The following is a 22,396-nucleotide window of genomic DNA, read 5'->3' on the forward strand; positions in this document are numbered from 1 at the left end:
CCATTCATGACCTCATTTCCTCCACACAGGTGAGGGTTCAGCTCCCTCCAGCTCCTGATTCAGTGTACTGAGGGGTTCATGACCAAGGCTAAAAACACTGACGATGCCACAGACAAAACTGAGATTGTGTGAGAAATCTGAATAATCTCAGGAGAAACACAAACAGTAAAACCTGCTAATGTACAGATAAAAATCTGTCTGTGTTTTTATATCAGAAGCAGGTAAGTGCTGGATCGCAAAGTAGAGGTGAGGTTTAATCTCAGGTTTGAGGGATCTTCAGCATATATCAGACACGCGTTAACGCAGTGTTAGAGATCTCACTCTTGTAAATAAAGACCATGTAGAAGTGGATTTGCAGCAGGACACGTCCCCTGCTTTCATATTGATCTGAAAGGCTGCAACCCACCAAGCTGTCCCGTCTTTGTTCTTCACAGCTTCTTTTGCAGAGTTCAGCAGGAACGTCAGTGTGTCACACAGTGGTTTAGTACCGGACCGACTCCTGTTCACTACATTGTGAAAGAACCTCAGTGAGTCAGCAAGTGTGAGTGCGAGTGTGTGTGTGGTCTCTGAACAGAAACACAGCAAGAAGGCAAATTTCACATCATTCACATCAAAACTTTATTCATGATGCGTTCAAACACTCTCAGCATAAAGTCTTCCAGGAATTTAAATGTCAACGTCTTAGTTTTAATCTTTAAGAGAGAAACCAAAAACTGCTGATTCAACGTTTCTTTATTCATAACACTAACTGAGAATTTAGAATTGTAGAGATAAACATAATGTAAATAACAAAGATATCTGGCTTAGAAGTCTTCAAATTAAAAGTGATGAGAATGCCACACACACACACACACACACACACACACACACACACACACACACACACACGTTGTTGATGAGATGGGCTTGGTTCCTGATGATGATGTGTGATGTTAAAAGGCTGTGTGTGCATGCATGGTCTTCACACACTCCACCAGGAGCCGTGGTTCTGCAGCTTCCCATCATCACTCCCATCACTCCCATCGCACTCACCCAGTCAACTAACCATCACACGCCACGCCTCAGCTCCTATACATCATACATCATAATTCTATCTATTGAACTTTCCCATGTTCTAGCACGTTCTATGTAGACACCTGAACATCTCAGTGATGGACACTGGTTCAGAGCTCTAAGCGGCCAGCAGCAGATAAAACGCTCCAACAGCCAATAGGACGCCACAGACAGGTACCAAGATGTACTTCCTGTATTTCAGCCACGCCCCTTCCTCCGTCTCCACCTCTGTGTTACGCCTGTTCTTCTTCCTCTTTCCCTTCTGCCGTTTCTCAAAGGCCTCCAGCTCAGCCTAAGCCAGAGACACACACAGATAGACACATACACACACACGCACAGACACACACACACAGATGAGTACACAGTGCAGTGACAATAGGATTAGACTCATTCTTATACAAGAGAAAAAATTACCTGCTGCTTTTTTAGCTCTTCCTCTTTGAGTGCTCTCTCCTCCGCTTCTCTGGCCTGACACACACACACACACACACACACACATTAATGTCTATGGTTTTCCTAGGAAAGTGATTAGTGTCTTAGATGGTTTGTGTGTGTGTTAAACTCTGGTATTCGGCATTAGCTCTACTGTGATTTACTAAGGGTGTACTGCCTTTTGTGTGTGTGTGTGTGTGTGTGTGTGTGTGTGTGTTGCACTAATGGCCCTATATTTTTAGCTCCCCCAGGGGCAGCACATAACACTAAACACAATACTGCATTTTATACCCCATTACCATGGCAACTAATTATCCTTAAACACACACACACACACACACACACACACACTAAAGACTTTAAAGGTTTACACATGAGTTGACACAATAAGTGAAATGTTATGTGCATAAACATCCCTTAATACTTTTTACCAGGTTTTTTATACCCTTTATGTGAAGTTTCTGATGTCACAGACGTTATAGCAGCCATAAACACTCGCTCCTCTTTACCCGTCTCTCTCACCCACTGTCTCTCTTGCTCCCCCTGTCCCACTCCTGCTCCCCGTCTCTCGTTTCCTGTCTCTCTCTCTCTCTCCCTCTCTCTCTGTGTGAGGAACTACAGATTAGTGGTCAAACCTGTCTGTCCTGACGGTGTGTGTGAGATATTACAGCTACAACTTTACCTTTGACTGTTACACAGCGCTCACACTGGAGACTCCTTACACTCATGTCTCTATCTCTCTTTCACACACACACACACTTCTCATCATGATTTTTAATGGCCTTATTGTTTTTGATCAGTAGAGTGTGCGCTGTACACGTCCATCTGAATGAGCTGTTACTATGGAAACCATACAGAGTGAGAATTAATCAACAGTTTCTGACCAATCAGAGCGCAGCACTCCGTCCCTCATGTCACTTCCTTCTCACGGTGCGTCACATTAAACTCAGTGTGACTTTACACTTTATGTTGTGACTCAATAATACTGCATATATATATATATATATATATATATATATATATATATACATACACATACACAGTGTGTGTGTGTGTGTGTGTTACCTCAGCATATTTCCTCTGTAGGTCCTTACAGATGTTGTCACACACCACCAGATTCTCCTCTTTTCTGGCATGAGAACACAGAAACTCCTACACACACACACACACACACACACACACACACACACACACACACACACACACAAACACAATGTTAAAGGTATCTATAATGACTAATCAGTGCTGTTTGTTAGGTACTCGAACACCTCTCTCCTAGTGCGTCCTCCACAGGGTCCGAGCGAGGTCTGCGCATGTGTTCTCACTTGACATGTGAAAAAGATCAGAGAGGAAAAGAAAAAGAAGAGATTTTCCCCGAAATGTCTATTGTTTAGAAATGCTGTAGGCTGAACATCTTTAAATCATTTCAGCAGTGACGCTTTTAAGGCTTTCGAAATAAATATATGTGACTGTGTGTGTGTGTCTCAGTGCGATGCTCCATCAGACGCAAGGGGAGATGAGTCAGATTTACAGCCGAGTATGTACTGAGAATAATGACACAGTGTGTGTGTATGTGTGTGTGTGTGTGTGTGTGTGTATGCATGTAACCACAAGAAAATGTGGAATGTGAAGCCTAGCAGCGGCTCAGGAGGATCACATCTGCACACGTGACGGGCAGGTAAACATAATTAACCTCATTACACAGATGGACAGACCAGAACCTCGATCTCCACTGGAGTAAAAACAACACACTCCTGTGTGCACCGCGCAGAACGGAATGTAAGAGATAAACGCACAGCATGCTAGCGGGAGAACGATGCTAATGTGTTTACAATCCATACTAATAATTATTATAATAATACTACAGGTAGTATTTACTACTATTTAATACTACAAGTAGTACGACTTACAAACATTTAAGTTACAAATGTCTGCAGATATAAACAGGCTGCGCATTACAAACATGCATAGATGTTAACAAATCACAATACAACGTTATTTTTCGTGTTGAACAATTAGAACCTTAATCACTACGCCAAAACTGCAAAAACCCGCGGTGAATTGTGATAAACCGTAACATTACATGTGGCGCTCTAAACTCTTCCCACACCTTCATCCTGTGTGTAAGGACTGAACTATTTACCAAGTTTGTTTACAAATAATAATGATGGTGGATGACAGAAATACGCACTGCTTAGTAACAATGTAGCTTTGTGTTTAATTTAATTTGGAGTTAAAAGTTACTCTCTTGTATTTGAAGTTAGTTTGTAGTGTTTAAATGCTGCAGTTGGTTTTTAAGTGATAAAGCTAAAGTTATAAGGAACAAGATACACAGAATTTAATTCCTCGTGTTTAATTCAATGGTGAAGCTGTTGAACGAAGATAAGGAATACATTTTAAAATTATGACTCACTTTTTTTTTTTTGGTTCAAGCTCCTAAAATTGTGCGAAACAAATGTAATATTCAATTGTGATAAAGTGTGAAATGGTGATACTTACAGAATCACATTACTAACTGAATCAGCACTGAGGTGTCGTGACATCATTGTATGGGGCGGATAACGTCGTACTGCCCCGCCCTAATGACTCAGCAACACCAGCTAACTTCAAATTGCAATTCTGAAGCGTGTGTGTGTGTGTGTGTGTGTGTGTGTGTACCTTTTTAATCCTCTTGCATGGACACTTGACTTTGACTTTCTGGTTGCAGTTCTCCTCACACTCGCCCGCATGACAGAGCTCTTTACAGCGGTGTCCACACTTCAGCTACACACACACACACACATTATTTATTGCACGATAATGCCGTCAGGAGATGTGATGTGTAAGACAGAACACTGTTGACCTTCAGCAGTGACCTGACACGTACACTCTAAACAGGATTCATGACTGTGTGAACATTAATGATCATACGTGATACTGTTGAACACACACACACACACACACACATACACACACATACACACACAGCTCAATAAAACATGCAGATCTCCGTCAGAGTGATCCATGTTCATTACACAGAACCACAGGCACCGCGTCAGTTTAGCTTAGCGATGACTAGCATCTGAACATGTCCTAAGGGCGGGGTCACGCTGTGTATCAGAGTTAAATATTAAAACACCACAATGTTTATTATAACCTGAACAAACAAATAAACATCTAATTAAAGCAATAAGTCACGTTAGTAAACTACACACATCAGGAAACTGTCAGGTGCAGATCCGTCTGGGGGGAACCACGGGGGTTTAGGACCCGGAGAGAGAGAAAAAGAGAGAATCGTGTGTGTGTGTGTGTGTGTGTGTGTAAAGATGAAAGACAGTAGAATGTTTAGGAACACTGGGTTTTACAGCTCCGGAATGTTCCAGAGTTCTTTGATTTGTGTTAAACTTTTTTAGCTCAAAGTCAACTACACTGTTTATACTGTTCACAGACACACACACACACACACACACACACACACATCATCTAAGAAGGTGTGACGGACACAGGGACGAGGGAAGCAGGAATTTCAGACGCTGATACAAGGTGTGAGGTCACTACAGGACATTTACAGAGATATCACACACATCCACACACACACACATACACACACACACACACACACACACACACACACACACACACACACACACCTGTTTAGGGCACTGGTTTTTGCAGGAGGTGAGAAGCTTTCTACCTTCATCATCAGCAGAGGTCAGCTTCCTAAACACACACACACACACACACACACACACTAAATACCTGTGCAGTAACGTATATGTGAGAAATATGAACTGGTTCAATTTACTCAATTGTGTGTGTGTCTGTGTGTGTGTGTGTGTCTCTCACAGGCACTCGATGTACAGGTTGGACATCTTGCAGTGACATCGCTGTTTGATCATCTGAGTGCAGGGGGGGCAGTCGCCACGATGACAGGGGAGGGCACATGGGTGGGGGCATCCGGGTGGGCGGGGCTTAGAGCACCCCTCTTCACAGTGTTCACACTCCTTACCAGCCTGTTTGGAGGCACAAACACACACACACACACACACAGGTCACAAACAGCCTACAGAGAGACGGAGACAGGAGTGAGAGACGTGAGTGAGTGACGCACCTGGCCTTTCTCCCTCTTTGGGTCAAAGGTCACAGCGTGGCACTCCAGCCTGCAGCTATGGTTCCCGCAGGTCAGTGTAAGTCCACACTCACGTCTGCAGGAGAATGGCCCACGCACATGACACAGAACCGGACTCACCTACGGTACCAAAAACAGGCATCGAAGCAGATGAGCGGCGACTTCGGAGTAAACACGGCCACAACACTCAGACACACACACACACACACACACACACACACGTTAGATTGTGTTTATGCAGGTCCAGCAGCGTGGAACTCCGGCTCAGCAGTCGGAACAGAAATGCTGACTGTGGATGTTTGTACTAATTAAAAGACACTAACTCAAACAGATCCACCCGAAAACCCCTACACACACACACACACACACACACACACACACACAGTCTGTAGTTGTGTAACGCTGCTCCGACACCACGCACCATGTTTCTACAGAAAGGCATTTCTATGGAGCGCACATGCCATATTCGTTACCATAGCAACACTCTTATGCCTAATGAGTAAGTGTACACATATTGGCGTGTTCGTGGTGTTTGGCGCAGGACATCGGGTCAGTGTGTGTGTGTGTGTGTGTGTGTGTGTGTGTGTGTGTGTTCTGATCCAGGCGAGCAGTACCCATCTCTGTGTGATTCCAATAACTCAGTGAATTCAGATGAAAGATTTAAGGTGATTTCCAGCATCTTCTAATGGAGACTGTGTGTGTTCATATATCAAAGGCTTAAAACGAACACACTGACGCCTTATTAAACCTGATTAACTCCTCCTACAGCGTGAAAAAAAAGCATTACATAAGAATTACATGTTTAAACTTCACATCAGAGAAATAAAATGTGTGCGGGTTTGATGAATAAGTTTATATGTCGTACACTGACCAGCCAAAAAAACCCAAAACAAAACAAAACGGGAAAAAACAAAACAAAACAAAAAATCGGTCTGCCCTTTGATTACGGCCGTGGTGTTGTTTCGATAAGCTCATGCAACAACACTGTTTACTTCCTTTCAGACTGGCATTAATCTCTCTCTGGGTTCGTGTACTGGTGGTGTGAGAGTCGGAGCGTTGTGTAAAGTCCTCTCCAGCACGACACTCTCCCCAAACAGGTCTGCACTCTGTGGTGTTCACTCCATGTGTGAGAATGGTGTGTCTTGCTCCTTAAGCCACTCTCTCTCACACACTCACCCCCAATTTGAAAACACGGATTAGCTGAACCTGCACGTCTCTGGACTGGTACCTGGTGGGAGGAAACCGGAGCACCCTGAGGAAACCCAGCATGCATACACAGGGAGAACATGCGCACACACATTGATGTGACTGCTGTAAAGCAGTCTCCGCGCTCCTACATAGCCATGTGATTGTGTGGTCACATGCTCATGTGATCATGGGATGCTTCACAAAGGCTCGTCAACACGTTAAGTGATGAGGTCGTGTACCGTCTCGTTATCTCTGAATAATGAAGCTAAACATAAACAGTAACACAAACACACACTCAGAGAGCATGTGACATTTCAGCAGAGCAACGAGATTAGTCTGTCGCTGACCTTTAGCCTTATCTAACACAACACTCTGCTACATACCGTGTGTGTGTGTGTGTGTGTGTTCATTGTTTGTATATCTATAATACACATGGTATTTACCAACACCTGATACATACTGCTACACCTGATAAACTCCCATCACACACACACACACACACATAACAAAAGCATTATAGTATCTATAGCTCTTCCTGATAAATGTTATCATTGTGTGTGTGTGTGTGTGTGTGTGTGTTCTGTAAGGTGTAAGCAGGAGGTCAGTAAGGTTTTATATCTCACACACACCTGAATACACTCTAAAGTAAATACTGTGTATGATCCAGAAAACTGTACTAGAGGAAAGGAGAAACACATACTTTAACCAACAGATGTGTGTGTGTGTGTGTGTGTGTGTGTGTGTGTGTGTGTGTGTGTACCTCATGCTCCCCGAGACAGGCCCTGTGGAGAGACAAATATACAGCATGTCACAATCACTGTTAAGTTTTGGTTCAACTTCACAGCAAGAGGTAACCACACACACACACACACACACACACACATACAAACGTGTGTGTATTTACACATGAAGGACCTTATGGACACACTCCCTCTCTCACTCCATCGCTCGCTCACTCACTCACTCCCTCTCACTCCATCTTTCATCCCTCACTCCATCGCTCCCTCCCTCTCTCACTCACTCCCTCCCTCCCTCTCCCTCCCTCTCCCTCCCTGCCTCTCACTCCATCGCTCCCTCCCTGCCTCTCACTCCATCGCTTCCTCCCTCCCTCTCCCTCCCTCCCTCTCACTCCCTCCATCCCTCTCACTTCCTCTCTCCCCCTCACTTCCTCCATCCCTCTCACTCCCTCCCTCCCTCCCTCCCACTCCATCGCTCACTCCTTCCCTCCCACTCCATCGCTCCCTCCCTCTCACTCCCTCCATCCCTCCCACTTCCTCTCTCCCCCTCCCTCCCACTCCATCGCTCCCTCCCTCTCACTCCCTCCATCCCTCTTACTTCTTCCCTCCACCCCTCTCACTGCTTCCCTCCACCCCTCACTCCATCGCTCCCTCCCTCTCCCCTCACTCCATCTTTCCCTCCCTCCCTCCCTCTTACTCCTTCGCTCCCTCCCTCTCCCCTCACTCCATCTCTCCCTCCCTCCCTCCCTCTCACTCCATCGCTCCCTCCCTCCCTCTCACTCCTTCGCTCCCCCCTCATTCCATCGCTCCTTCCCTCCCTGACTTTAACTCCCTTGCTCCCTCACTCACTCTCTCTCCCTTACTCTCCCGCCCTCCCCCTCTCTCTCCTCTCCCTCCCTCGCTCTCCCTATTTCTCCTCTCCCTCCCTCACTCTCCTTTCCCTCTTTTCCCCTCCGTCACTCTCTCCTTCTCCTCTCCCTCTCTCCCCCTTCCTGACTCTCTCTCCCCCTCCCTCCCCCTTATCCTCTCCCGCACTCTCTCTCCCTCACTCCCTCCTTCTTTCACTCCCTCAGATTATTTCTCTCTCCTTCTTGCCATCACTCCCAGTATGAGGTGTGTGTGATGCACAGTCCTGCAATTCATCAGCCAACACCTAGTGCTAAAATGGAACCCGCGCGCACACACACACACACACACACACACACACACACACACACACACACACACACACACACACACATACACACATGAGTTACAGGTTATGGTGTAATGTGAGTGTTTAGTGTACATGTCATTGTTACAAACAAAATCACAACAATATTTGAAAGAGAACAGACACACACCATCTCATCTACGAGTGTTTGTGTGTGTGAGAGAGTGTGTGTACACATACGTGGGTATGGGCACTTGGCAGGGAGGGCAGGGTAATGCCTTGAACTCAAAAGCTGGAGCAGCCTGCTGTTCCCACGGACCTGCTAACTGAACCTGCACAACAAACACACACACACACACACACACACACACACACACACACACACACACACACACACAGTGGAGGCACAGTGAGAAACTTTCTGCAGTTGCATCACACTGAACAACTTTTATCACAACCATCTGGTTATAAATGTTTTCCACTCTCCAACAAACACTCACGCTCGCACGCACTCACGTTCACTCGCACGCACTCACGTTCACTTGCACGCACTCACGTTCACTCGCACGCACTCACGTTCACTCGCACGCACTCACGTTCACTCGCACGCACTCACGTTCACTCGAGCACACACTTGTACACACTCGCACACAGTGAGGTGTGAGGGTGCTCTTACCCGATTGTTGGCTTTGAGCAACACCTGGTCATGGCACAGCGCCTGGCACAGGTGTGAACATCCAGGTAAAGACAGCTGACACACCTGCTTACACACGGGACACGCCCCAAAGTGACACCTGTGCTGCTCACGGGAGGGGTGATGACATGATGGAGGAATCCTACACACACACACACACACACACAGTCAACACAAACATCACGTACCTCACACTCGAGACGTGTGTGTGTGTGTGTGTGTGTGTGTGTGTGTGTGTGTGTGTGTACCTGCAGATCTCTCTGCAGCGTGGAGGTTTGGTATTCCTCTCTCGTCCACATGGGACACTCAGAGACGTGGAACCACATGCACACTTCACCTGTACCACTTCAGGACAAGGGTAACAACTCCCTGGAAAACACACACACACACACACACACACACACACACACACAGACTTTTATTCTGAAATGTAACTCAAATGTGTGTCCATGAGGGATGTGAATCTCCCGTCAGACACGAGTGTAATCCGTTCAGAAGGCGAGACATTTCATACTGCGATACACACAGACATCAGCACTCTGGAGCTGACCACGAGCTGAAGCCTTCAGGATCTAAAGAGTGGTCCGAGCAACTGAACACACACTCTGAGGAGTCTCACAGATCACAACGTGGCCACGTGCAATAAACAAAACACAAGCGCTCGTGTGTGTGTGTGTGTGTGTGTGTGTGTGTGTAATGAGTTTGTGGAATTTATATTTCGAAATGAGACAGACTGAACTCTGACTGATATAAAGAGCGCAGCAGTGAGCTGACATTTTGATAAGAAAACACACACACACACACACACACACACACACGGCAGACAATGACTGACAAAGAGACAAACAGGTAATTAAAATCAGGGCGAGATGACCTATACACTACGACCCACTGACCTCCTTGAAGAGCTTATCTGCTTCACACACACACACACACACACCTGAATAAAAACTAATTAAAGGTCAATTTACTAAAACATCAGCGCTGAATATTAATTAGTGCAGTTGTGTAGAAATCACACAGCCTCAAGTTAGTGTGTGTGTGTGTGTGTGTGTGTGTGTGTGTGTGTGTGTGTGTGTCTGTGTGTATACCTTGATGACAAACAGAGGGGCACTTGTGGTTCCGGCAGCCCAGTGTTCTGCCACAACTCAGATCACACGGGGGACAGTTACCTGGGCAACACTACAACACACACACACACACACACACAGATTTAGCTAAAGTGTTTTTAGAAACAATATGACAGTGTTTGTGAATTATAGAATTATAGGAATTAGGTGTGTGTGTGTGTGTGTGTGTGTGTGTGTGTGTGAGAGAGAGAGAGAGAGAGAGATCACCTTCCGCTTGCACTGGTGTTTGTTGCAGCTGCGCATCTGGGTGCACTTAGAGTCACACAGATACTCCTTATGGCAGGGCATGCGTCTGGTGTAGCGCCCACAGCGACACTGCTTCTCCACCTCCTACACACACACACACACACACACACAGTCCATCACAACATGCCCCTAGTGGTGAAATCTGGAACAGAGAAATGAAAACGTGCAGAGTGTAAAGGTGTTTGTGTGTGTGTGTGTGTGTGTGTGTGTGCGTGTGTGTGTGTGTACCTGCCGACAGGTCTCACAGGCTCCTCTATGGCAGCGCATGGAGCAGGTGTGTAAACCACAGTCCAGTTTCTTATCACAGGTGTCACCACAGGTAGGAACATCTGCTGTACACGGCAATGCGCACTCTGACACACACACACACACACACACACACACGTGTGTATATATTAACAAGACATTACTTTATATGTGTGTGTGTGTGTGTGTGTGGAAGCGTAACAGAGGAGATTTCAGGTCTATCGAGGTTCTTTCTAAAAAATTTGTTTAACTTTTAATCAAGTACTCGCGCGCACTCTGACACACACACGTGTGTATATATTAACAATACATTACTATATATATATATTAGTGTTTGTGTGTGTGTGTGTGTGTACTCACTGCTCTTGCCACACGGACAGGTCCGGTTCTCTGCGCGAGGACATTCTCCACACACACCTTTGTGACACACTCTCTCACAGGTGTGGTTCCCACACGGCAGCGCGCGTCCACACACCTGCACAGGTAACACACCATGAGCTCACACCGTTAACATGAGATACAGGACGGTATACAGTCAGCTGTGTAGGGTTAAAGGTCACCTGGTCACAGTGCCACACAGGACTGGCACACTGACGCTCCGCCTTCTTCCTGCCGCACACACACTTCTGCACGCTCACTCTCGGACAGGGCTCACACTCGCCTGTGAGGGGGGAGACAGAGTGTTGAAGTGTGTGTGTGTCTGTGTGTGTGTGTGAGAGGATGGGGTGTGAGATGTCACATGTGTGTATGTGTTACCTGAGTGACAGGTGTGTGCACAGGTGTGTATCCTGCAGGGTAAGGTGCGGCTGCAAATCTTCCCACAGGTCCAGGCTTTATTACTGCAGCGGCGTGGGACAGGGGCCGCCTTCCCACACACACACGACACACTCACCATCTTCGGACACGGAGGGCACGGACCTGACAAACACACAAACAAGCTTTTTTAAATATGATGATTTTTTTTTTTTTTTACTTTGGTCTCCTACATTGTAATGACTGTGTGTGTGTGTGTGGGGGTGTGTGTGTACCTGGATGGCAAAGCAGAAGGCAGCGATGTCCACATGGAGGTTTAAACTCTCTGTCACACACCTGTCCACAGGAATGTGGGAGGAGCCATGGGTCAGGCTCAGGCTCCGCCTCCTTCCCACAGTAACAGTAATAGCGAGTGGGAGTCTGCTGTGGAGTGTACTGATGTCTACACTTAGGACTAGAGGCAGGGGTCAGAGGAGGTGTGTGTGTGTGTGTGAGAGAGAAAGAGAGAAACAGATTGTTTAGAAAATAATCATCCATGTACCAAAAACTCATCTAGCTGTGTTCTGACTGGTCAGTGTGTGTCTGTGTTTGTGTGTGTGAGAGAGAGACTGCTCAGTTCCTCACCAGGGCCAGGGGTGATCCTTTTTGCCGAAGTCCTCATCTGTTACAGAGGAGACGAGGAAGATGGAGTCTTTAGCCCACTTCTGAATACACGGGATGTGGAAGATACAATAACATCCAACACAGCTCCACACCTGAGAAAGAACAGGGCGACAATGTGGGCACAATTACTCCTGAAGATGTACTACAACATGTAGTGTGTGTGTGTGTGTGTGTGTGTGTGTGTGTGTGTGTGTGTGTGTGTGTGTGTGTGTCTCTCACCGCTTGTGTTCTCTTCACAGAGGCGATGCAGATCAGGCAGGTAATGGCTCCGGACTGGAAGGCCTCATTCAGGTACTGGCGAGTTCTTTCTAAGTCTGACACATCTCCTCCTAAATACACACACACACACAAAAATGTTCTAACAGTCTGTATAAAAGTGACAACCATGACGATCAGGATCGCCCGATGGCCTACAGGATCACCTGATGCTTTGTGGCACAGATGGACTATTCAGAATCAGAATCAGTAACTTATTTAGAATCAGAAGAGGCACAAGTGTGTGAAATGATGAAGGTAATAAAGATATTAACGCGTAGGGGTTGGGTGTTATCATCACGTGATTAGCTAAGACACCCTACAAATATATGACTCCTCCTGGATTGTTGGCGTTTGCTAGCGTTAGCATTCAAGCTTCAAGACTCAAAAAACTATTTATCCCAGAGGGAAATTGGTTATATGAACTCATTCAGTGCTGCTGTTGCAGATGTGACGATGCTGTGCAGTACTCTGTACTTTACACTTTGTAACGTAATTTTAACTAATAATCTCCCGCTTTATAAATAATAACTATACCTTACTGTTCCAGGGTTGAATCCCAAATAGTGTTAAATGGAAAGCTAGTGCACTATGTAGGGTGTACAATCCCTTGTCCCACACAACAAGTAGTGCCCTTGATCAGGGGATAGAGAGGGCCCCCGCATGCTCGCAGCCACAAAGGCCTCACAGTTTCTTTATACAGTGGAACCTCGGATTACGAGCTTAATGCGTTCCGGAAGTGGGCTCGTATTCCAAAACACTCTTAAACCAAATTTAATTTTCCCATAGGAAATAATGGAAACTTAAATTATTCGTTCTACAGCCCAAAAAAATAAATACGTAAATATAATTAATACAAAATATAAAAGAAAAAAAAAACAAATTAACCTGTACTTTACCTTAAAAAAATGTAAAATTAAACCCCGACAGATAAGGGTTTATGTTTGTGCATGCAGAGTGTATGTGTGTAAAATGTGCGCGCGCGCGCACACACACACACACACACACACACATTAACGGATAGACCGTTTTTACAACCATTTAAAAATTAGCAAGGAACATTCCTAGTCACACTCACGTGAGCGCATACTAACAGGATCACTGCTGTAAGTAAAACAACAACAACAAAAAACAAATTAAACAGCTCCTCACCTTTGAAAACAATCGCGACAGAGAGGAGTTTGTGTGTTTATTTGGCAACCTGAGAGGAGGGGGGATGAAGGGGGGCTCGCTCGCGTTTACAGCCCCCTTCTCTCAGGTTGCCAAACAAACACACATACTCCCTGCCTTACACAGACACAAACACGCGCACTCAAAAACACTGCAGGCACTAAGACCCAGCAGGGAAGACGATAGGTCTCGGCTTTACAGCTCCCCTTCCGATTTTCCTTGCTAATTTTTAAACGGTTTTAAAAAACGGTCTCTCCGTTAATGTGTGTGTGTGTGCGCGCGCGCGCGCACGCACATCTCACACACACACACACACGCGCACAGCGCGTGTGTGTATTCACCCAGCAGGAGAGACGATTACCTACAATTCTGCTGCAAGAGAGAGAAAAACCGTTGGCTCACTTGTGCTGACGTAACGCTCGTTGTTTAAACAAGAAGCGCATGCGTAAAACATGATACTCGGTGCTCGGTAACTAAGACAATGCTCGTTTTTCAAGTAAAAAATTATAAAAAATTGTTGCTCGTCTTGCAAAACACTCGTAAACCACGTTACTCGTAATCCGAGGTTCCACTGTAATCCTACAGGTTTTAACTCTCTCAGAACTATTTAAACTAGATAAAAATATATATTTTAAACATGTTTTTTAATGAAGCCATTTTCGGTTTCGGTATCGGTTTTCGGCCAAGTGCATCCAAAAATTTCGGTTTCGTTTTCGGCCCAGAATTTTCATTTCGGTGCATCCCTAATTTAAACAAGTTCATCCCGTGTGGTTGGAGTGAATTATTTGCCAAGTTTGTTTAGAAACAACATTTATGGTGGATGACAGAAAAAAAATGCTGCTCAGTAACAGCGTAACTTCTATTTGAAGTTTGTCTGTAGTGTTTGCTCACCAGGGACAAACTGACCATTTTGATTCATACAAATTCACATTTCATACAAACTTAAATAATTCTTTTGACTGTGTAAAGCTGCTTTGCGGCAATGAAAATTGCTAAAAGCGCTATACAAATAAAATTGAATTGAATTGAATTGAATTTTAATGCTGCGCTTGGTTTTAAAGTGAGAAAACTAATTTTATAAGAAATAAGCTGCATTTAATTACTCCGACTTTTTCAAAGGTTTAAAACTAACAAAATGTGGTTAAAACGTAATATTGAACTAGAATATTTATAAATTTGCAATCCTAATCAAATTGGCACTAAGTTAGCGAGATAATATTGTATCAAGAGCTGATTCACATACATATACTTTTTTAACATCATAAATATTAACACAATTTTATACTAGTTATAATTGTCTTGCTTTTAAAATGTTTTTCTAGTTTTTAATTCAAGCTTACATAAAATGCTGTTTTATCCATCATTTCTAATTTTTTTTATCCAGACTCCCTTATCCAGAGTGACTTACATCTTTATCTCATTACACATCTGATCAGTTGAGGGTTAAGAGCCTCACTCAAGAGCCCAACGGGGACAAATTGGGATTTGAACCTGAGACCTCCCAAGCCGTAGTCTAATGCCTTAACCACTGAGCTACCCCTGACCGGGATGAGCTTAAGATCGGCTCTGACCTGTCTGACTGGAGTATGTGGTGAGAGTCGACTCCAGGATCCGGCTTTGCTTCCCAAGCACTTCATCGTCATCGTCATCATCGGAGGAGGAGGAGCTGTACTGACTCTCGGCCAATCGCTGAGCAGCGGCCTGGTTGGACTTCCTGATCTCATCAAATTTGGACTGAGAGGACGGAGCTGGAGACGACATGTGGACAGGTGTTAGGAGTGAGAACTGTACAAGTGTTATGACAAAGTGCTTCACTCTTACCAGTACCAGGTGACACCATGACATCACTCTTACCTGTACCAGGTACTTTGGGTACTGCTGTGATAGAAGAAACGGCCCGTCCTCGCCCCACTCTCCCGCCATCCTCCTGCCTCTGTGGTCGCCATGACGACACATCACCAGCAGCCTGAGACCGGCCGCGACCTCTGCCCTGCTGCCGCCAAGCAGGCTCCATAGAGGTTGCCTTGGTAACGAAAAAGTTAAAAATGTGTAAGGAAAAGACATTACACAGAACTTATAGGTGTTTCAAATGTCCCCTAGGTATATGCACTATCTGGGATATTTGAGACACAGCCTGAGTTCTCTCGTCTTCATAGGTGCTTCTCCGCTTATTTGTACACAAAGCATTGACGTGTTTAAACACAGTCACAGATGAAACAGTTTAAAAGTTACTTATTTAACATTTATAATATAATTACAGATCTCTAACCCCAGTAACACTCAGCAAATTCATTCAAGAATTTTTAACAATTCCCACCCGTATTCCAATTATTCCCGCCTCTACCGCGCGGCTCTTTGGCGTGCACGAGCTCTTCAAAGATTGGACGCCGTCACTGTCCATTCGAATGCGCTGTACACGCGTACAAGTTGTTAGCCAATCATACACTAGTAGGCGGGACTTGTCGGAAAGCGGCTAGGAAAAACACACGTACACTGCGGGTCTAGTCATTCGAACTCACCAAGCTAACTGGCTAGCCAGTTCATTCATGAAATTCTTGCGACACTGTAAATTAGCTGCAGATTTTTTTACGCGCTTATTTATTTATTTACTGTTCTGTGTACTACTGTTCTGAAAGAACGTTGTACATTTTGAAGCGGTTTTATTCCCTTGAACCTACCGTTTATTGTCACAAGCTCATGAGAATCTGAGGTAGCAGGGTGCCCACGCGCTGTGCACATGCGCAGTATGGAAAACACGCAACGCATGATGGGAAGCGAAGTCTTTTACGGACTGATGTGCCATACGAGTGAATGAGGAAAAAGTGACTAGAAAAATACAACTTCCGGGTTGATTCAGAAAAGCGCAACGTGTCGAGCAGAAGTTCACTTTTTCGCTATGTAAGGTGGCCTTTGTTTAACCTCTGTCGCCTGTTATTTAACCGCGCATGCGCCAAGGTCTTTCCCGCACGCTATTTTAGCGCCATTTAGTGGACATTAGCTGAACAGTCTGTGTGAAGTAATTAAAGTGATTCGTCATAACGCAATAATAAACATATTTACAACATTAAGACTAAGATTAAATTAATCATAGCAATATTTAATCAAAGATGGCTAATTACAGTGTTCTAAAAACAAATAACAGACAACAACGAGCTAGTTTACAGCTAACAGGCTAACATAAACGCCATGAAGTAAAAGTTCAGTAACTTTGGAGCTAAAATTAAAAGGTTGCAAAATGTACATATATAGATATAAATGATGGGATGAAAATCTTATTATTTTAATCAGTACATGTTAATATCACCGAGTTAAAATGACTAAACTCGGACCTCCTAAACTTGTCCTAGAGTAACTCAGATATGGAACCGCCTTTGCAAAATGATTTATTTATTATTAAACAATTCATTGATAAGATTTGTATCTACAATTTCCAAGGTAGAAATAGCTATACATATAAATCAAAAATTAGTCAAATGCTTTACACTTCAAATACAGTAAATATAATACAATCCAAGTAATGGTATGTATGGATGATAATGGGGTATTTGACTGTTTTTATTTTCAGATTAAAACCACATGAGCTCAAAATAGCAATAACATTCTCATTGCTAAACCGTGCAATTTATAATCAATTCTGTAATTAACTTGATATAAAATATACCACAGCTTTAGCAGAAAACAGAAACCACTTTCATATTCTGCAAATACCGTACTCTCTTTAGCGAGAGTATCGTTTCTTCTTCTTTTAAGTTCGTAGGCAGTTGGTGCAATACCTCCACCTACTGGACTGGAGTGGGGAGCAGAAGATGGGCAAAGGAAATAAATGTAACACTTTTCTTCAAATGTATGAAATGTGACAGTTAAACGATCCACAACACAAGTTACTCTGCACTGCAGTGTTTGTAAATAATTGTAGTAATTTTATATAATTCATAACTTTTAAGAAATAGAGCTGCTGAAACAAATCAGACAGTTAACATTAGTGCTAGCGAATCGAACTGAATTTAAAAAAATCAAATCGATTTAACAGTCTACCCATGATTCAATAATCTACTAAACTGTAGATCGTGTCACAGAATACAAAACTGTACTCTGTAAATTTAGTTGTGAATTTTTGCTCACATAAAATAAAATCTGTGTTTCTTCCTGAATCAGATGCAGCCTCCTTTAAACACCTTCGACTCCCTTTTTTAAAATGTCCATTCTACCTCCTTCCCCTTGTTCACTAGTTGTGTAGAAATGCACAGAGTAACTTCTCTTCCCCATTACTGTTGAACTTTTCATCGTTCTTCTGCTCCTCTGATTTCTCCCTCATTTCTCAGGAGGCGGCTCGGTCTCAGTCGCCCCGGTGAAGGTGACCCCAGTGGAGGTGGTGATTTTGCCCTCCAGTCTGGCGACACGTCTCTTCAGGCGGCTCTGCGTGGCCTCGTGTTGAGAAAGTAAACGAGCGAAACGTGTCTGCATGTCGTCCAATACTGTGCCAATCTTTATCACTTTCTCCTCCATGTCCTTGGGGTCAGGTCCCTGTTTTGCCAGCTCAAGATCCAGCAGGTTGTCCTTAAAAACATCAACACAAATGATACACAAAAATCAAGAACACATTTAACACATTTAACTATTTAGATGGTACATTTATAAGTGTAAATTCATGTAATAAATAATGATTGGCATCATTTCCTTATGAAATAACTTAAGTTAATTATTGTACATTTAAAAAAATCATGCATGACTTCCTCTAGAACTAGAGATTCTCCAGATCTTATCGCTTAGTTTCTGATTACTTTGGGCTTAATTTCAAATCACGGTACCTTCATGAGGATCTGGCGTCCTTTTTCCTCCAGCATAGCCTTTGCGTCTGGATACTCGGTCAGTGCTTCCATCAAGTCGTCCTTGGAAAGGCAGAACAAATCCGAGTATCCGATGCTGCGTATGTTGGCTGTTCTTCGGTTTCCAGCTTTACTGCCTTTGATATTGAGGATGCTGATCTCACCAAAGTAGCTTCCATCGCTGAGGACAACAAATTGTGTGACGCCATCATCAGCCACCACAGCTAGCTTTCCTTCTTTAATGATGTACATCTCACGGCCAATGTCACCTTTTTTGCAAATATAATCACCAGGACTGTAAACCTGTGGCTGGAGCTTTAGCACAAGTTCGACCAAAAGTCCTGCTTCACAATCTGCAAAGATTCTGACTTTCTTAAGAGTGTCCAGATGCACATTGATGGCTATTTCTGCTCGTAACTTATCTGGGAGGTACTTGAGCACTTCCCTTTCATCCACAGCCTTCTTATTGGTCCAAAGGTAATCAAACCATTTGATGACGCGTTTCTCCAGGTCCTTGGTCACATTCCGAAAACTCATGTACTGCTTGATCGCATCGATTCTGGCTTGAAAATCTGCTCGAGCTGCGTTCATGTTTGTGATCATGGAACCAACATTACCTACAATTGTAGCAAAGATCAAAACTCCAACTAGGAAGTCTGTAACTACAAAGAAGTACTCAGAATCCTTCTCAGGAGGCGGAGTTTCTCCAATGGTGGTCAAGGTCAAAGTGGACCAGTACATGCTGTATGCGTATTTTCTCACCAAACGACCGAATTCGGGGTCTGTGGTATCCGGGTAGACGAACCTATCAGCCCCAAAACCAATAGCTTTGGAGAAGGAGTAGTAGAGGCAGGCGTTCCAGTGGATGATGATGACGATGTACATGACAAGGTTGGAGATCCGGAAGACGTTGGGAAAGTTGGTCCTCGTTTCTGTGCGCTGGAAAAACTCAAAGAGTCGGTTGACCCGGAAGAGCTTGTTCATGCGGATCTCGGGGTAGTTGAGGCCGAAAAAAAAGTAAAAAATGTCTGTGGGAATCATAGAAATGAGGTCCAGCTTGAACTGGACACTCTCTATGTACCGTTCTCTGAGCTTTTTTTCGTCTTTAACCAGCAGACCCTGCTCCAGATACCCTACAATCACACACTGTATCAGTAACCTCGTCACTGCAGTTATCAATTAGCAGAGGTGTCACGCAGGAATGCTCACCTGTCCTTGTCCTGAAGACCATGTCCGCCAGGTAAACGAGGTCTGCTAGAAAATCAATGATGAACCAGTTTACCAAATAATCTTGCTGTAACTCCTCAAAACAGGCTCTAAAGAAGAGAAGAGGAAACCTTAAACGCTGGTCTGATCAGCAGCACAGATCAGTAAAATACAAAATAGTGTTGTGTACCTGGCGATGATCAGAACCCAGTTGTACATGACGGGACAGGTGATGATGAAGAGCCAGTTGTAGTAGGTGTTTCCCGCAGGATCGATGACGTAAACCTCCTTCGGCCTGGACACACGGCAGCAGAATAAAATGGCACATGGGCAGGACAACTCTCTTTAAAACACACTGCTATAGTGTACGGAGCAGAAACACTGAACAATGCATACTCCTCTTTCTTGGCTTTCTCCTTCTCCTTCTCTTTCTCCTTCTCCTTCTCCTCTTGCTCTTTGTTCTTCTTCTTCTCCTTCTTTTTCTTCTTTTCTTTCTTTTCTTTTGTCCTGCAGTAGTAAAGTCACCATCAGTTGCACAAACGGGAGCTACAGTATAACACAGGAAGAGAAGCTGTATGCATGGAGAGCTCTTACTCCTTTTTCTCTTTCTTTTCCTTCTTCTTTTTTTCTTTTTGCTCCTGTCTGCAAAGTACAAACAAATCAGCATAGATCTGTGTAATGTGTGTATGTGTGTCTTAATATTAGTCGGTTGACCGTATCATTGTTTAGCTGTGTGTGTTACTTACTCCTCATTGTTGTTGCTGTTGTTGATGTTAAAAAGTGCACCAGCATCAGATGACTGCCTCTTCCTTCAGACAAAACACACACACACACACACACACACACACACTCCATTATCATCATCATCATCATCATCATCATCATCACCTAGGCCAGTGTCTCTCATGCTTGTTTGGTCGGCTCTTCCACCTCGCGGCGCCCCGTGCTTGTTTATAAGAAAGTTGTGTGATTATAAGAAAGAGTGCCGCTCCATAATGATCCACACACTCAGACTCACACACCCCCTCACACACCCCCTTGAGGGGGTCATTGACCCCAGGTTGGGAACATTAACCTAGGCTGTAGTTACTGATCATCAGCACAGATACAGATACCAAATTATAACACTTTATAAAAGGAAAAAAAAAACAAAAATGATTGTGAGTTCATTAAAAATGAGCTTTAAGATTGGTGTGTCGCTCACGTCGTGTCCTCTGCCTCGATCACCGTCACCTCCTCCGCCCCCTCCAGGAGGATTATGGGAGGAACGAGCGGCTTCACGCTATTCGACATGGCAGCTGATTGGCCGAGCCACCTGTCAATCAATTAATAAAGTTATAAATGTCATCCCTAATCATAAGGAAATTTATTTTCACTATTTTTACTATATACATGTTCCTGGTACAATGAAAAGTGTCATATAATCAAACATGAGATCTAAATAATAAAAAACATGATGATTTCAAGAACACAAGAAACAGAAGCGCTTTAAAAGTATATACACATATTTATGGTGTTTTAAAAGTTATTTCTGTTTTAATATATATTATATAAAAACATTATATAACATAATAAATAAAAAAAACTACAGTCACGTAACTTCATCTTTAGTAGGCTGACCAAGGACGGGTCAGCTGATTGGCTGTTAGTGTCAAACAATCACTAATGGTGAGGTGGAGACAAGGACATTACAAACCTGAGACTTTGTGCTTTAAATAGGCGTTATAGATTGAAACGGAAATTGTACTAAATTTATACCAGTGTCTAATTAAACATATATAGAAAATATGAAGAAACAAACACGTATTTAAACACCAACTCTTTATTATTATAATGGAAGGATTTATTCAGAGTTTGTTTCTGTAAAGATGCTTTTATAACTGCACTTATCATGTTAAATCAGGATCAGGAATAATATTTTACACAGCTTTTTTATATCTTTTAATCTTTAAAAATGATTTAGAAGATAAAATATATAGCACCTGTATAACAAGGACATAGTTTATGAACATGAAGAATATGATATATCAGATTTACAGAAATTCATATGTCATAAAATAAAAATATATAAAAAAAATTAATTTTTTTTGTAGGTCATTATTGAAAAGCAGCTTTACAAAAAAAAAAACATCAATGGCTGTAAAGTTTAAAATAAAGAATAACTCACTCACCTGACGCTAGCTTCATCCACTGCACACTACACACCTGTCAGCACGTCATCCATCACAGGTACACATCTATACAGGCACATTAGAGTGGACGTGAAGTCTTCATCATCATCATCATCACACACACACACACACAAAAGGGGAAAAAAGGGTTAAAATCACTGATTTAAGTTTTTTTTGCCAGCCAGTGACGTGGCCTCCATCCAACTGGCAGAGGATTTCAGATGAGGAGAGAGGGCTTGGGGATTAGACAGGATGGACACACACACGCACACGCACACACACATACACACACACACACACACACACACACACATACACAGTGTAGTGCATCTAAATATGTATCAGAACAGCTGAGATAGATAGAT

At 43.7% G+C, this 22,396-nt stretch overlaps 2 protein-coding genes across 3 annotated transcripts; both read right to left on the reverse strand.

The window, feature by feature from the left end:
• Nucleotides 1-594: 594 nt before the first annotated feature.
• Nucleotides 595-16,565, reverse strand: nfxl1 (nuclear transcription factor, X-box binding-like 1). Its single transcript, XM_053482384.1, has 23 exons — nucleotides 16,507-16,565; nucleotides 15,683-15,851; nucleotides 15,400-15,576; nucleotides 12,623-12,732; nucleotides 12,365-12,495; nucleotides 12,016-12,194; nucleotides 11,744-11,905; nucleotides 11,548-11,648; nucleotides 11,348-11,462; nucleotides 10,970-11,094; nucleotides 10,703-10,825; nucleotides 10,457-10,547; nucleotides 9,614-9,734; nucleotides 9,348-9,507; nucleotides 8,912-9,003; nucleotides 7,542-7,563; nucleotides 5,576-5,713; nucleotides 5,311-5,477; nucleotides 5,115-5,184; nucleotides 4,144-4,248; nucleotides 2,551-2,637; nucleotides 1,468-1,521; nucleotides 595-1,345 (listed from the first exon to the last, which is right to left on the reverse strand). Exons 2-23 carry the CDS (start codon nucleotides 15,840-15,842, stop codon nucleotides 1,172-1,174), a joined length of 2,664 nt encoding a protein of 887 aa, XP_053338359.1. The 5' UTR covers nucleotides 15,843-15,851; nucleotides 16,507-16,565; the 3' UTR covers nucleotides 595-1,171.
• Nucleotides 16,566-17,241: 676 nt separating this feature from the next.
• cnga1b (cyclic nucleotide gated channel subunit alpha 1b) lies at nucleotides 17,242-22,209 on the reverse strand. 2 transcript variants are annotated; one of them, XM_053482388.1, is made up of 9 exons: nucleotides 21,461-21,501; nucleotides 21,065-21,175; nucleotides 20,607-20,669; nucleotides 20,455-20,502; nucleotides 20,257-20,367; nucleotides 20,051-20,155; nucleotides 19,864-19,970; nucleotides 18,637-19,787; nucleotides 17,242-18,385 (listed from the first exon to the last, which is right to left on the reverse strand). In XM_053482388.1, exons 1-9 carry the CDS (start codon nucleotides 21,463-21,465, stop codon nucleotides 18,140-18,142), a joined length of 1,947 nt encoding a protein of 648 aa, XP_053338363.1. In that variant the 5' UTR covers nucleotides 21,466-21,501; the 3' UTR covers nucleotides 17,242-18,139. The 2 variants fall into 2 exon arrangements, with proteins under 2 accessions (XP_053338363.1, XP_053338364.1); XM_053482389.1 differs by lacking the exon at nucleotides 21,461-21,501 and adding an exon at nucleotides 22,032-22,209 and having other exon boundaries at nucleotides 17,243-18,385.
• Between the last annotated feature and the right edge of the window lie 187 nt (nucleotides 22,210-22,396).

Source organism: Clarias gariepinus, chromosome 22 (assembly GCF_024256425.1).
Source record: "Clarias gariepinus isolate MV-2021 ecotype Netherlands chromosome 22, CGAR_prim_01v2, whole genome shotgun sequence".
Classification (NCBI taxonomy): domain Eukaryota; kingdom Metazoa; phylum Chordata; class Actinopteri; order Siluriformes; family Clariidae; genus Clarias; species Clarias gariepinus.